The 17,114-nt window shown below is 35.8% G+C and overlaps 2 protein-coding genes across 3 annotated transcripts in view; both read right to left on the minus strand.

Moving 5' to 3' along the window:
- Positions 1 to 125: 125 nt before the first annotated feature.
- urp1 (urotensin-related peptide 1) lies at positions 126 to 5,051 on the minus strand. The gene is made up of 5 exons (XM_049483908.1): positions 4,775 to 5,051; positions 3,122 to 3,250; positions 2,492 to 2,532; positions 1,479 to 1,584; positions 126 to 542 (listed from the first exon to the last, which is right to left on the minus strand). The coding sequence occupies exons 1-5, from the start codon at positions 4,869 to 4,871 to the stop codon at positions 511 to 513; spliced, it is 405 nt and encodes a 134-aa protein (XP_049339865.1). The 5' UTR covers positions 4,872 to 5,051; the 3' UTR covers positions 126 to 510.
- A 4,802-nt stretch (positions 5,052 to 9,853) lies between these two features.
- The window catches only part of slc24a6a (solute carrier family 24 member 6a), a 32,373-nt gene continuing 25,112 nt past the window's right edge, over positions 9,854 to 17,114 (minus strand). For both annotated transcript variants that reach the window (XM_049483891.1, XM_049483890.1), the window contains exons 14-17: positions 16,981 to 17,095; positions 15,725 to 15,837; positions 14,984 to 15,049; positions 9,854 to 13,073 (exon numbers count right to left, since the gene is read on the minus strand). In XM_049483891.1, coding sequence (XP_049339848.1) covers positions 12,963 to 13,073; positions 14,984 to 15,049; positions 15,725 to 15,837; positions 16,981 to 17,095 — 405 coding nt within the window. In that variant the 3' untranslated portion in view covers positions 9,854 to 12,962. The remainder of the gene's footprint in view (positions 13,074 to 14,983; positions 15,050 to 15,724; positions 15,838 to 16,980; positions 17,096 to 17,114) is intronic.

Raw genomic sequence — 17,114 nt, forward strand, 5'->3', positions numbered from 1 at the left:
ATGTAGTAAGGCCCAAAGATGTTATAAGGCCCAAGATTTAAACCAGTATGATTTCAGTCATGTACTTATATGTACAGTATACATACGCAAACTGGTGTACAAACCAACACACACAGTCACACACACACATTTTCACATTTTAATGAAAAATAAAATCATTTCATACTTTAATATTAACAACATCGTTCCATCATCTGCTTCTTGTGAATGTACACATCGCTAAACAAAGAACTAAACTAAAGGCCTTTAAAAGAAAAGCTTCTAACATTTACAGGCACAGTGATGGTCTCAGACATACAACCTCCTAAAACATCAGTCCACAGGTTATTTTATGCACTGTGATTAAAAATATAGACGTGTCACAGTTCTGTGGCGTGTGTGAACCTCTGTTCACCGTGCTGGAGGACTGCTGGAGCGCTGTGTAATGGAGAAGATAAACAGTGGTGGTGGATTTGTTTGTGCAGAAGGGTGGGGTGGGCTGTTCCTCTGTAATTCCGGAGGGATCAGCTCCTAATTTGTGACGCAGTACTTCCAGAAACAGGCTGTCAGAGAGAGACAAAGGGAAAGTTTTAGAGTTTAGTTCTGATTCATTTCTGAGGAAGTAAAGGGAGGGTCTGGATGACGTATCTGGACCGATATCAATCAGATAACGTGTTTTTTTTCTCTCTTAAAGTAAGCTGTTAATAATGCATTTGTGTGAATAAACTTAGTCATCTAAACAGAGTCTTCTAAATAGCAATACACTCAAACTGTGAAACTAATACTATACTGTCTAATAAAGCCTAAAATACTGGAATTTATTTCTAAACACATGACTGTATGTAAGAATAAACTCTGCAGCTCCGTTCCCTTACGTTTTATAGACCAGAGATGGAGCCAAACTCATCTAATCCTTTGGTAGATCCGCCCCCTTCTCTCAGAACATGTGTGATTGTCTCAGACTGCCTTCATTGAGCTTACAGCACCGAACCAGAGTGGATTTCTCTGGATTCCAAGTTTGTTTCCATGAAATTATGGCAAATTACAGTACCAGGTCTCAGAGACAAAAAAGCTACCAGTTTAACCACTAAGCTACTGCCGGTGGCATTTAAATGTAGAAATAGTAGTGTTTTATTAGAAAGTACTTTGGACGACATTTACAGTACTCTGATGTGGAAACTGAAGTGTTGATTTATATGGGCTGTCCCTGTTAAACAAACAATAAAGAAATTAAAAAATAAAAATACACAGGTGAATCATAAAAATGATCAGGGGCACCCAAACTTTTTCATAACATTGTAATTAGCTAATTATTTGAAACATATGGGGATGGGTGGGGCTACACGTGCTGAATTCATTTCTGAGAGATTGAGATTGAGTTGCTCCATTCATGCTTAAACACAGTCACTGGCTTGAACACATGTAGGTTCAGACTCTAGGGTTAAGCATAGAGTACTGGATTATATGGGATTAAAGTCTTTCAGATAGTGAGTTCTCACCTCTCTTGTTGGGTTTGGGTAAGCTCTGCTCGGAGCGGACGAAGCCCTGAGAGCGCAGGTTATCTGCTGCCGCCAGTTTTAGCATCACCGCCTTCAGATCCTCCACCTGAGAAGAGATTATCACAACCAGTGACTTCAGCTCTTTAATTTAATTTAATAAAAACTTACAGATTTTCTCAGACGCTTTGATAAATTTCTCAATTTTTCAAATCAGAATTGTGGGATGAGTTCTTTAGTCATTAATTATAAACAAGTTAGTCTAAATGATTAGTCATGTGGTCATGTATCAGTTTTCTCTGTAAGATACACTGAAAAAAATATTAAACTTAACTCTTGGGAACTCCTAACTTTGACTCAGTTAAGTTGTAAATACATACAATTTTAAGTTTATTCAACTTAACTGAGTTTTGTTCACACAACAATAGTTTAATTAACTCAACTGTTTTTTTTTTTTTTTCAAATATTGTGGGCTTAAGAAATTTAGTTGATTTAAAAATATATTTATATTGATATTCTCAACATATTTAGCATATTTCTAAAGATTTAACATTTTAAAGAATGAACACTGTAGCTCCAAGCTAACATACTGTGACAACTAGGAACACATAGTAAAGGTAACTTGCTCTTACAGCCTACAAACAATGAGACCTGGCTATCAACACATACATTATACTGTTGCATATCTAGGATAAGGTAGCTTTGGGCAAAAGACAAAACAAAGAGGCTCTCAAACACATTAGGTAGGGGCCACACCCAATATGCACCTATATGGTGCCAGGAACCTATGGGAGCCTTATAGGAAAGCTGTACGAACTGACACTGTAGAAAGAGCATTGACATGTAGTATACTAAAAGTTGGTTAAAGCCATTTTTCATTGGCTCAACAATCATTTTTAATTTTCAGGTTGATTCTGATTCTGGACAAGTTACAGTTATGTACACATATCAGATATTTGTTTCTAAAATCACAGCAATAGAAATCCCCATAATTAAGGTAAAGAAAAAGCTCTCACCATGTTATTCATTTTTGCCTGCTGTAGAGATTCCTTTGCTTCTGAAACACAAAAAGAAAACAGGATTAAATAACAATGAAAGATCATTACTACCATTAACATTATCATCACCACCATTATCATCACCACCATTACTACCATTATCATCTCCAATATCACTATCATTATCATCTTCATCACCAGCATCACCATTACTACCACCATCATCACATTCACCACTATCACGATCTCCATCATCACCACTATCACTACCATTATCATCACCACCACTACCATTATCTCTACCGCCATTATTTCCACCACCACTATTACCAGCATCACCATTACTACCACGATCACTATCTCCATCACTGCCATTATCATTACCACCATTATCAACATCACTACCATTTTCATCTCCACTATCACTACCATTATCATCTTCATTGCCAGCATCACCATTACTACCACTATCATCACATTCACCATTATCACCATCTCCATCATCACCACCATTATCATCACCACCATCACTACCATCATCACCACCATTATCCTCACCACCATCACCACCACCTCCATCACTACTACTACCACCATCTCCATCACCACCATTGGCTCTCACTCATACAGATATTGGTATTTTCTCACCTTTAGGCCAGGAGTCGTGATCTCGGTCTCGCTGGATCAGGAGGGGGAGGACGTTCTTAACCTCCCTCTGTTCACTCAGATCATCACTCTGACCCTCCTCCACTTCTGACACCAACTTCTGAAGCAGATCTGATAGAGGAAAAAAAAAATCTTAAATCATTAATAAAAAAAAAGAATAAAAATGTTAAATATAAACCAAACCAGCTAAATTTAATATAACAACTATACAAATGTATAACTCAATACCCACAGTGTATTCTTGCTACTGTACTTGTTTCTTAAGAATTTTCCTTGTGAGCCCCCCTTGTTCTAAACCACCCTTTTTAGTTACAATTAATTAGTAAATGTGTTGATATGACTGTGACAGTTGCTACATAGGCTTCAGATTGCTACACGGTTAATTTGCCAGTGATAAATTAACGCTGTCACTGGTATACTTTATTACTCACAGTGTTCATTTAACAAAGGCAAATTCACTGTGTAAATACCCACCCCGTCCCCACCCATCAGAACACAGACATAGAATAAACTAAAATGAAATACTAAAATAAAACAAGTAAAAAAATAAATAAAGGAAATACACCAAATTTAATAAAAATAATAATATCAAAAAATTATAAATATCGGGAAAAAATAAGAATTAAATAATTAACTATATAAATTAACAAAATTGATTGTTCTTATTAAAAATATGGGAACATTTATACAAAATGTTGTCTAAATGTGAAATCTGTATTCTGGTTTCTTTTTTCTGTATAGAGTACCATTTTAATAAATTGTGAAGTGATCCAGACTATGAAGGAACACATAAGGAATCATGTAGTAACTTAAAAGTGTTAAACAAACCTAAGAACTGTGTGAATCATTTAGATGGCTCTTATCTGACTCGATCCTGATGAGTGCCAATTTCATCATAATGTTTTTTATGGTCTTTGCGACTGAACTTGAGGATCCTTTCAAAGACCTTCATTTCTTAAAGTATTTTTTTCTTTATTTAGTTGAGTAGTTCTTGCTTCTCATAATCTGGATTAGAACCTTACTCAAATATTCACTATTCACTGTATACCTGTAACTCGACCTCTTCACTACTTTACTTTAACTGATGCTCTCAAACGCTTTATTAAGAGATAAGAAATTCAAGTAATTAACTCTTGATGAGTTCAGCACAGCTGTTAACTGAAAGCCTGAATTCCAGGTGACTCTACTTCATAAAACTGACTGAGAAAATTGTTTATGTGCTATTTCAAAAATTGTGAAATTTTGTTTACTAAATAATTCTATATGTTTTTCTTTATAGTTTGGATGACTTTACTATTATTTTACAATGCAGAACATTTTTAAATAATATAAAAACACTGAATGTAAGGTTTGTTTATAAAGTAATAAAGTAAAAAAGAAAAAAAAAGTATAAAATTTGGAACTTTAGTTAGCAGTAGCTGGAGAGTACTTTAAAGTGTGAGTACTGGATGAAATTAAATAATTAAAAAATAAATAAAATAAAATAAATTCTAAGTGAAATATCACGTGAAAAAAATCTATGATCCGTAATCTTGCACCTCTTTCCATAATTGTTTCAATAGAAAACTTAAAAATTCACTAATGTAAAAATTAAAAATTGCAGAATAATCTGAATGATCGGTAGTGAGATCTTACCTTCCGGTGGGGTCAGCACTGTGTCTGGGTATAAGGGCAGAGCTCGGGTGTGGGAGAGGACCACGGGCAGGATGTAGAGCAGAGCGATGGGCAGCATGATGAGGATCTGAGGCTCCTCTGGTCTTCACTGCCCGGCCTGAGCAGAACCCGAGTTTTATATCAGCTCAGACCATCTATCCTCCACCGATCAATACCTCCGCTGTCACCCCGATGCTCGTCACAGGGGCAATTCAGGGTGCTATCTGTGCTTACACAGTGATCCCTAACAAATGTTTACTCTCCTCCACCAATCAGCCGCCGGCCAGCTATCCCCATTCTTTATGTCCTGCGGGGCTATTAGCCGTATGGACCTTATGCCCCCCCCCTACACACCAACACCCAACATATCAGTATCAGTGTTCATCAGAGCCTAAACCAAGGTCATAGAGCACCAGAGCACCAGATATCCAGTTTAATACATAATAGAGATGATTAAATTTGTCTGAATTAATTTTCTTTTTTAAATATAACATCTTTATTTTGTGGAAGCAGATTAGATATACATGCAGATACTAAACTACAGTGAAAAAGGCCCAAACTGTATCATTTTAAGCATACAGTACTAAATATATGATACAGCATCTTTTCTGCCACACTAGTGGCCCAATTGAGGTCTGAAAGCTCTGCATCTTTTTGTTATTTCAGCCATTTCTCATTTTCTGCAAATAAATTCTGTAAATGACAATATTTTTATTTGGAATTTGGGATAAATGTTGTCTGTAGTTTATAGCATAAAACAACAATGTTCATTTTACTCAAACGTATACAGCGGTTGGACAATGAAACTGAATCACCTGTCATCATTTTAGTGTGGGAGGTTTCATGGCTAAATTGGAGCAGCCTGGTGACCAATCTTCATTAATTGCACATTGCACCAGTAAGAGCAGAGTGTAAAGGTTCAATTATCAGGGTAAGAGCACAGTTCTGCTCTAAATATTGCAATGCACACAACATTATGGGTGACATACCAGAGTTCAAAATAGGAGAAATTGTTGGTGCACGTCTTGCTTGAGCATCTGTGACCAAGACAGCAAGTCTTTGTGATGCATCAAGAGCCACGGTATCCAGGGTAATGTCAGCATACCACCAAGAAGGACCAACCACATCCAACAGGATTAACTGTGGACGCTGTAAGAGGAAGCTGTCTGAAAGGGATGTTTGGGTGCTAATCCGGATTGTATCCAAAAAACATAAAACCACGGCTGAACAAATCACGCAGAATTCAATGTGCACCTCAACTCTCCTGTTTCCACCAGAACTGTCCGTCACCACAATAAATTATTGTGCTCTAAAACCAGGTGTTTCAGTTTCATTGTCCAACCCCTGTACCTATAAATAGCAAAATCAGATTCAGAAAAACTGATTCAGTGCATCAATGTATTTAGTGAACTTTCAATTCACACTGTTATTATTTCCCATTATATATCTACTAGAGACATGAGAGAGTTTATGTCTGTACAGTATCATTTATTTTACTTCAATCCTGGATATATGGAGCTGTTTTTGTGTTTTCGCCATTAGGCAATATGCTTAAAATATGTTTGTTCAGAAAGTGTTTTATATTCTGAAACATTGTTAATTATAAGCCATTTATACATCATTCCTGTAGCCTAATTTACCAATTTTTCTTAAATAATGGGTCTATGCTTTTTCAGTGTTGCAATGTTAATTAACATCAGATAAAGACCAGATTTTTTCTCATCCAAACAGCCTAATTTTTTTTTAAAAGCTCAGTTTTTAAACGATCTACTTACTAAAAAATATGTCGGGTTTAAATCGTGCACAGGCTCATAAAAAGGCTGGATGTTTTTTGGGCCCGATCTAATCTTCAACACTGATATGCGCTCTTTTTGTCTAATATCAGAGTAAAATCATGGCATTTTGAATGTTGCACTGGTTTAATAACCAGCCTTTAACTGTGTTAAACGTGTTCAGATGTAGATAAATGAGGATAGAACGAGTTTGAACAGCTGGAACAGACTCTGAGACGTTACTCACTCAGTGATGTTCAGTGCAGATCACAGCTATCGTTACTCTGGGCTGAATTTATCAATCTGAAGGGTGTGTAATACACGGCGGAGAGGCCGGTGTCACATGATCAACAGCGTCGGGGTGATGATGGATACGCCTGTCTGTAGCTTCCCGAAATTCATCTGTGATGAAGCACGGCGTCCAGCTCGAAACAACATGAAATCATAGTTAGGAAGTAAAACCATTAAAGTTCCTGATAGAACAATAATTCACAGAACTCGTATCTGTGGAGTGACACAGGCTTCTCTTCCTGTGGGAACATTGTGGTCAGTTCTGATGTTGTGACTGAGACTCAAGCTAATTTTTAGATAGTAGAACATTTGGTACCACTTTAAAATAAGAATACCTTTATAATGGGTTCATTAATATTTATGGATTAGAATGCAATTACTTTAAAACCCATTAATAAGCAGGTAATAAATATATAACAACACAAATATAAATGGTAACAGTGAGCTGATTTGCAAAATAGTGATTCTACACTCATTTATACTGTAAAACCTCTTACTTTGTGTTTTCCATCAATCAGCATTTAAACCCGTCATATTAATATGCTTGTAATTATGTTTAACTATTTACTATAAATTAAATTAAATAACTAAGTTGAATTAAATAACTAAGTTGAATTAAATGACTAAGTTGAATTAAATGACTAAGTCAATTGATGTGTTGTAACTCCTTTTTAAAGGTTTTCAAGGCATTTACAACCTAATCATTAATAATTAATAATTAATTAATTATAAACCATTTATAAACCCTTTATAAGAGTAGTCTTATTTTAAAGTGGTACCGAACATTTTCTATAAATTTAGATGGCTCTAACTGGCCCTGATGAGTGCCAGTTTCATCATAATGTTTTTCATTTGATGGTCTTTGTGACTTCACTTGAGAATACTTTTTAAAGAACTCTTAATTTCTTAAAATATTTTAGTACTACTTTAAAATAAGGCTTCATTATAAAGGTTTTATAAATAGTATAAATATGAGGGAATTTATTAATGGTTATTAATTAGGTTGTACATAATTTATAAACCATTCATAAGTAGTGACAACAGATAAAACCAATCATACTTTGATTGTTTTTGTTTAATCAGTCAGCATTAACATATTAAATAAAATTATATAGAAATACAGTTTATTTATTTTATTTTATATTATGTTATTCATGTTAATATACACCACCTTATTGGATAAATGAATAATCTGGACAAGCAATGTTAATGCTAAATAATGATAAAACAAAATAAAATACAAATCCAAAAAGATCTGAGGTTTAACAGTATAAATTAATGTGAAATCACTATTTGTCCTTTCTATATATGTGTTGTAACTGCTTATTAACAATTTATAAAGTATTTATAACCTAATTAACAACATTAATTAACTCCTTTTTAAACTATTTACAACCCCTTTATAAAGGAGCCTTATTTTTAATTGGTACCAATATTTTTTCTTTACTTTAGTAGTTCAGTAGTTCTTGCCATAATATGGTATTGTCTATTTTAGTGATCTATAGCGCAACAATCAATTGTGAACCGTGCAGCTGGATTTAAGGCGTGTCACTGTGTGTTTTGCATCACGAGGGTGCTAAAAATACACCTTGCACTGCTCGTTTATTTGTGTGTGAGTGTAACGAGCGGGGGTGTACGCGATAAACAGTATTGCATGGCTAAGATAGGATTGGGCAGCTGACTGTTGACTGTTGTCAGGGTTTTAATCAGTCAGTGGAGTACCTGTGTTTTTACGATGCAAAGACAGATGCCAAGCTCACATGGGTTGCCACACTTTCCAAAATGCTTGTCTCTACTATGCTAGTGGTGGTGGTGAATTACTCAGCTATGGTTAACAACCTGACTGAAGCTCAGTGATTACCTGTTCAGCAGAAAAGTATAGCCAGCTCGCCCCTTACCATGGCTACATCACAATGATAGCACATTTGTATTGATTTAAAAATAAAAATAAATAAAACGTAATTACTGTGAGACAAGTCCCACCACTTATCGTTGCTTCAGCACACTGTTAGCGTGTTTCAAGCCGTGCAAGGTGTACTTTTCCCGTCATTACAATAGCAAAGACACACTGACACTCCCTAAATGTCTCTGGATGAACTGTAAAGAAGAAATCTAATGAATAGCGTGGATCTTCAAAGACAAAAAACTTCAAACAAAAATGCTACGTACATCTGTGATAAAACTATTATTGACATATATTAAATTCATATTGACTTTTAATTTGATTTAAAAAATAAAATTAAATAAAACTTCATTAATGTGAGACAAGTCTCACCCCTTATCGTGGCTGCAGCACACTGTTAGCGTGTTTCAAGCCGTGCAAGGTGTACTTTTCCCGTCGTTACGATAGCAAAGACAAACTGACACGCCCTAAATGTCTTTAGATGAAGTGTAAAAAAGGAATATTATGAATAGCGTGGATCTTCAAAGACAAAAAAGACTTCAAGGAAAGCTACGAACATCTGTGATAAAACTATTATTGAAAATATATTAAATTCATATTGACTTTTAAATTGATTAAAAAAAAATAAATAAATAAAACGTAATTACTGTGAGACAAGTCCCACCCCTTATAGTGGCTTCAGCACACTGTTAGCGTGTTTCAAGCCGAGCAAGGTGTACTTTTCCTGTCGTTATGATAGCAAAGACACACTGACACACCCTAAATGTCTTTAGAAGAAGTGTAAAGAAGGAATATAATGAATAGCATGAATCTTTAAAGACAAAAAAGACTTATAACAAAAATGCTACGTACTAATGCTATCTGTGATCAAACTATTATTGAAATATATTAAATTCATATTGACTTCTAAAACGTAATTACTTTATCGTGTTTCAGGCCACGCAAGGTGTACTTTTCCCGTCGTTATGATAGCAAAGACAAACTGACACGCCCTAAAACGCCCTGAGTGTAGAAACAATTGATAATGTGGTCATAATTTTCTGACTAAACTGTGTTAATTGTGTAAATGATGAGCCAAAATAAAAGATATTTCAGTTATTTTGCACCGTACTCGTTTAATTGCACTCTCAACAACATACAAAGGTTCATGTTCTTTAAGAATACAGATGGAGTTGTAACAGAGGTGAGGGTGTAAAGTCAGGCATGCCTCTAAACCACTTAAAATAAAAGAATAAAGGAAATAAAACAGCGTAGGTAAAACTTCTCACAGAATAAAGCCAGTGTACAGCAGATCAGACAGTATGATATCAGACTATTCACGCCTCTGGATGAACTGTAAATAAAGAAGGAATATAATGAATAGCGTGGATCTGCGAAGACAAAAAAGACTTCAAGCTAAGCTACGAACATCTGTGATAAAACTATTATTGAAATATATTAAATTCATATTGACTTTTAAATCGATTTAAAAATAAAAATAAATAAAACTTCATTACTGTGAGACAATTATAGAATTTTCCATATAATAAAAAAACTATAGGTGGAAATCATTTGACAGGATGCTTATATATATTACAAAAAAAGCTTTTAGTGCACTCAGTGTTTCAACTGTAATATATATTATATAATATAATATCTACCACAAAACAATATTTAACACGTGAAGAAAAATAAGTTAAACAATATCATTTATGAACCAATAGGGAGGCTGAAAAACCATTGGTGCATCAAACCTTTCAGATTTGTGTTGATTTTTGATCCTTTTATTCGTTACTATGGGTTTTAAAAAATACTACGTAAACTGTGATAAACCAGTTAGCGTTTAAAAGTGTCACGAAGGTAATAATAAGGTCATTTTGATATTTAAAATATAGCAAACACACCGAAAAAAGTGTCAGACAGCAATCTGTATAAAACTACTAGAATGTAAAAGCTCGGCACATATTAAAGACAACAGGGGAGATTTTTTTTTTGGTTAATGTGTAAAACTAACTGTCAAATACAGAAACAGCTCAGATTTACGATGCAAGAGTTCTTCTTCTAGTGCTAAACAACACTTCAAAAGAATACATATAAAAACAATACTGTAATGTCAGAAATTACACGTACATAAGGATTAAGAGCACTGTTTTTTTTACACATTGTAATTTTGCAACATGATCTCACATGGAAATGTCCATATAGGTTAATTGTGAGGTTGATCTAAATATTTGATTCTGTCACATAGTTGAAGAAGAACTGATAAAACAATTGGTGAATCCCAATTATTAGCATACTCATTACTAATACTAACTAGTTTTTGAGTAGGACGTATGTAGTACAGATAAAAGTCTCAGTATAGTCTAGTAGATACATACTGATATATAAGATGCCTACATGAGGTGCATCTCAAAAATTTGAACATCATTGAAAAATAACTTTCAGTAAGTTTCAGTAATTCTATTTAAAATGTGAAACATGTACAGGTTTTGGACAATGAAATTGAAACACCTGCCGTGATTTGATCAGCCGTGGTTTTATGTTTTTTGGATACAATCCGGGTTAGCACCCGAACATCCCTTTCAGACAGCTTCCTCTTACAGCGTCCACAGTTAATCCTGTTGGATGTGGTTGGTCCTTCTTGGTGGTATGCTGACATTACCCTGGATACTGTGGCTCTTGATGCATCACAAAGACTTGCTGTCTTGGTCACAGATGCTGCAGCAAGACGTGCACCAACAATTTGTCCTCTTTTGTACTCTGGTATGTCCCCATAATGTTGTGTGCATTGCAATATTTAGGGCAGAACTGTGCTCTTACCCTGCTAATTGAACCTTCACACTCTGCTCTTACTGCTGCAATAATGTGCAATTAATGAAGATTGGCCACCAGGCTGCTCCAATTTAGCCATGAAACCTCCCACACTAAAATGATGACAGGTGATTCAGTTTCATTGTACAACTCCTGTATATATTCAATAGATGTATTAAACACAGAGTGATGTATTTTAAGTGTTTATTTCTTGTATTGTTGATGATTAAGAAGCTTACAGCCAATGAAAGCCCAAAAAACAGTGTCTCAGAAATTAGAATATTATATAAGACCAATTGGTACTTTTGGCAGTGTGCCAAGTCCTGCTGGAAAATGAAATCCGCATCTCCATAAAAGTTGTCAGCAGAGGAAAGCATGAAGTGACAAAAAATTTCATTGGCTGTAAGCCATAATCATCAACAATTAAATGAATAAAACACTTAAAATAGATCTCTCTATGTGAAATACATCTACAGCTTGAACAAAAAATAATAGACCACTTTAAAATGATAAGTTTCTTTGATTTTACCAAATTGAAAACCTCTGGAATATAATCAAGAGGAAGATGGATGATCACAATCCATCAAACCACCAAACTGAACTGCTTGAAATTTTGCACCAGGAGTAAAGGCATAAAGTTATCCAAAAGCAGTGTGTAAGACTGGTGGAGGAGAACATGATGCCAAGATTCATGAAAACTGTGATTAAAAAACCAGGATTATTCCACCAAATATTGATTAGTAATTTCACTGCTTTAAGTCATTTTACTAGACCTTAACAAACAACCGATGTGGACGATTTCACAGTGAGATCAGGACACATATTTGTCATGTTGGTCATAATTACCTATAAATCGTTCTTTATTTTTTGCTTTTAGAGTAGAATTAAGAACATGTTGAAGGTAAAGAGGTGTTCTGTGTGTTGTAAACATCACTTTATATTTGTGGCTTGAATTCTGATACACAAAGTTGCCGGGGGGCAGGAAATCTCTCAGATATGTCAGTCCAATACCAGCTAATTCACTATTTATTAGCTTTTTAATAATTCTGGTTAGTCATATTAAGCAGATAAGTCCCGCCCCCACACTGTTGAGGATTGTAACTGGCTTTGGATTGGACTTTCTGCTCAAACCACCTTTTCTCAGTAAATATTCAGGACTGTCCTTGATCCAGCAAGTGCGTTTAGATGTTAATAAACTCTTAATACACTCTTAATACACTCTTACTCCCTAATAATCACACTCAGAACCACAGCCCCTCTCCTGACTGCTCACACTGACCTCTCATTACTGTCCCTCCCACACAGTGCCCCACCCTCCGGCCCCCACATGAGATAACAGCAGTAATCAGGTGTTTTATGTAGTAAATTAACTGTTTTTTCAGTGATAAGCATCGTTAGATTGGAATGATCTGGCCTAGAGCTTCTCGAAGCAGATGGAGCACAGCAGGAAGATGGAGTAGAGGACCATGAGACCCAGGCCTAACCTCCGGTCCAGCCTCCAGTGGTTCAGATGCACACTTAGAACCTGCAGCACAAACAGAGAGCAAATACAGAACCGATTAAACCGATTTATATCCATTTTGTCACGCTCTCGCTCTGTTTCCCTGTGTTTTCCCCGTTTCCTAGTGCGTTTCTCCAGTAGTTTTCCGTCACGTGTGTTTAATTTGTAGCTCCGCCCCTCGTTACCTGTCTCCCCAGGTGTTCATTGTTTCATGTTAGTATATATAGTACCCTTTTGTCTATGTTTATCCGTCGGTCTTTGCACCTTCCTCTGTCGTTTGTCTTGCCACGTTTATAGTAGTTTATCTCCACGTCCCATAGTTCTTTGTTTATTAGTTATTTTCTGTTTATTGTTTGTTTCCTTGTTTATTTCTTGTTTATCTTTACATTTATTTCCTTGTATATATATTTATCCCCAGTCCCGTTTAGTTATTATTGGTCTAGATATTATTCTTGGTTAATTTCCCTGTTTGTTTATGTATTTATATTTCCTTGTTTATTCCTTATTTGTTTGTTTGTTTATTTGTTATTTAATAAATCTTGTCTTACCCGCTTTTACGTCTGCCTCCCGTCTGCTCCCTTTCGTTACACATTTCTTCAATAATTTACATTTAACATTTCTTATAATGTTGCTAGCTGGTTGTTAGGTGGCTGTTGTGGTATCCCAAGACGTTACTGTAGTGGTGTTTCCACTTGAATGCTGTGCTTTCATGGTTGGTTGCTATGTTGCTATTACAGGTAGTTGCTATAATGTTGCTAGCTGGTTGTAAGGTGGCTGTTGTGGTATCCCAAGACGTTACTGTAGTGGTGTTTCCACATGAATGCTGTGCTTTCATGGTTGGTTGCTATGTTGCTATTACAGGTAGTTGCTATAATGTTGCTAAGTGGTTGCCAGGTGCTTGCCATTCTGTAGCTGGGTAGGTATTACGTTTTTTTTTTTTAATGGCTGCTATGGTGTTGCTACGTAAATGCTATGCTTTGTTAGTTCGCTGCTATGTTGCTATGCAAGGTAGTCAAGGTAGTATGGTGTTGTTGGGGGGTAACTTAGTGATTACTATGGTATCCCATGTGGTTGCTGTGGTGTTGCTAAATGATTGTTTGGTAGTTGCTACATGGATGCTATATTGTCCCACTTGGTTGATATGCTATTGCTGGGTGTTTTGCTATGGTATCCCAAGTGGTTGCAACAGTGTTGCTATGGTATCAACAGTGTTGCTATGGTATTGTTATGGTTTCTATTGTGTTGCTATGGTATTGTTATGGTTTCTATGGTGTTGCTATGGTATCCCTAGTGGTTGCTAGGTTCTTGCTAATTAGTTGCTATGGTGATTGCTATGGGTGTAGTTGCTATATAAATGCTATATTCTCCCACTTGGTTGACATGGTGTTGCTGGGTGGTTTCTATGGTACTGCTATAGTGTACCAGGTGGTATCTAAGTGGTCGCTATGGTATCCCAAGTGGTTCCTACAGTGTTGCTAATTAGTTGCTATGGTGATTGCTATGGGGTAGTTGCTGTATGAATGCTTTATTGCTTTATTCTCCCACTTGGTTGATATGTTGTTGCTAGGTGGTTTCTATGGTATTGCTATAGTGTACCAGGTGGTATCTAAGTGGTCGCTATGGTATCCCAAGTGGTTTCTACAGTGTTGCTAATTAGTTGCTATGGTGATTGCTATGGGTGTAGTTGCTAAATGAATGCCATATTCTCCCACTTGGTTGATATGTTGTTGCTGGGTGGTTTCTATGGTATTGCTATATTATCCCAGGTGGTATCTAAGTGGTTGCTATGGTATCACAGGTGGTATCAACAGTGTTGCTAATTAGTTACTATGGTGGTGGCTATGGTGTTGCCATGGTGTTGTTCAAGGTTGAAAATGGTATTTTGCTAAAGATAAAAAATAAAATAAAAAATAGGTATTAAAATCAGTACTCACAGTGAGAAAGACTGAAGCAAGCAGTAAAATGACCGAGTACACCAGTCCTCTACTGTTAATGAAGACCTAAGAAAGACAAAAATATTACAAATATTACATCAAATATTTAATATTAAAAATTTAATTCCAGACCTAATGACCTAATGTAATTGGGTGCACTACAGTGGCAGGAAAAAGTAAGTGAACCCTTTGGAATTTCATGGTTTTCTGCATAAATCCGTCTTAAAATGTAATCTGATCTTCATCCAAGTAAAAGATACTTACAAATATGATGTGCCTAAAATAACAAAAAAGGCCTTTAAAAAAAACAAAACACTTAATTTAAACACTAAAAATGCTAGTGGAAAAAGTTGGTGAACATATGGCTGATCCCTCCTGGCAGCTTCCTGTAGCTGTGGCGCACATATATTCAATGTTCTGGAGGAATTTTGTATCATTCTTCCTGTAGAACTGCTTTAGCTCCAGTGTTTTGGGTCATTGTCCTGTTGCATAACCCAACTTCTATCGAGTTTCACATTATCCTTTAAAATATTTTAATAATTTGTTCCCATTATTAGTTAAATTAGTGGTGCATTTCAAAAAGATGTTAAACATGAAATAGTTTTTCAACATTTAAAAACATATATTTGATTTGAAAAATATTTGTGTAGTAATTAAAAATATATTTTTGCCTGTTAAATGATCTGAACCTAATAAGTAATGTAATTTGATGAATTTCAAATGAAAGTGGCAGAAACTCACTGTTGACCCATAATCCACCGCCAGCGTCCGGAGAGCCCAGGGGAAACCGAGGCCCAGCAGAATGTCAAAAATGTTACTGCCTATAGAGTTAGAGACGGCCATGTCTCCCATACCTGAAAAATCACACACATACACACACAATATACACACACACACACACACTCTTTTAGATAATGTGCATATTACAAGAGTCACAAAATAAAAGGTATATGTACTGAAGTATTGAAATATTGAGGCCAATCCTTTTATTTTTGCTTTAAACTGACAATTTTGGACTTGATATTAATGATGAATAAAAGATGAATATGAGACATAGATCAAAATCTCACACAGTTCAGAAGATAGTACCTTTTATCTGAACCCACTTAATTCTCTTGTTAGCAAAAATATTGGAACATGTGACTGTCAGGTGTGTTTTGTTGCCCAGGTGGGTTTTATCCGTCCAGACTGAGCATTTATAGTTGAAAACCAGAGAGCTGTGATTCTATAGGTGGAAACAAGCAACTGTAAAAATGACGGAAGATAAACCATTAGAGCACAAATACTGGCCAAACCAATAGTACAACCATTTGGAATGCCTTGAAGAAGAAAGTCGTCACTGGTGTACTAAGTAACAGATGTTGACCAAGAAAAAACAATACTGTGAGTGCTGTAAAGAAACACCTTAAAACAACTGTTAGTGACGTCAGCAACAACCTCCAGAGGCCAGGAGTGAAGGTATCACAATCTACTGTTCACAGAAAACTTCATGATCAAAAGTACAGAGGCTTCAGTAGAAGATATAATCACTATTATCAAGAAGAATAGGAAGACCAGGCTGGAATTTTCCATGAAGTACAGAGACTGTATAAGTCTGTGGACTAATTAGAGACTGTTGAGACAAAGATTAACCTTTACCAATGAGATGGAAAGGCTAAAGTTTGGAGAAAGAAATGATCTGCTCATCTGTGAAACACGGTGGAGGTAGCATCATGGTTTGGGCTTGCATGGCTTTGTGTGGGACGGGCTCATTATTCTTCATTGGTGTTTAAGAAAGATAGATGGTTTCAGACAGACGGTGCTTAATCTTCTAAACTGTGTATTAAATCCAGATGTAAAAACCTGGAAATAAAACCTAAAATGTTGATCTATTATCTCATATTCATATTTAATGTCAAACTCAAATGTTTTCAGCCCACAGAAGCAAAAATCGAAGGATTGGTCTCACTTTTTCACTACTTTTACAATTTTTCACTGGAAAATTAGGGTGTCTGCACCTTGACGGGCAACTAGAAGACTGGCCATGCAATCCGGGACGCTGGTGCCCGCTGCTAAGAACGTAATTCCCATAATAACATCTGGGATATCCAGTGTGTAACTGATAATGGTGACCTGCAACATAGAACAGATT

This window comes from Astyanax mexicanus, chromosome 10, assembly GCF_023375975.1.
Source record: "Astyanax mexicanus isolate ESR-SI-001 chromosome 10, AstMex3_surface, whole genome shotgun sequence".
NCBI classification, from domain to species: domain Eukaryota; kingdom Metazoa; phylum Chordata; class Actinopteri; order Characiformes; family Acestrorhamphidae; genus Astyanax; species Astyanax mexicanus.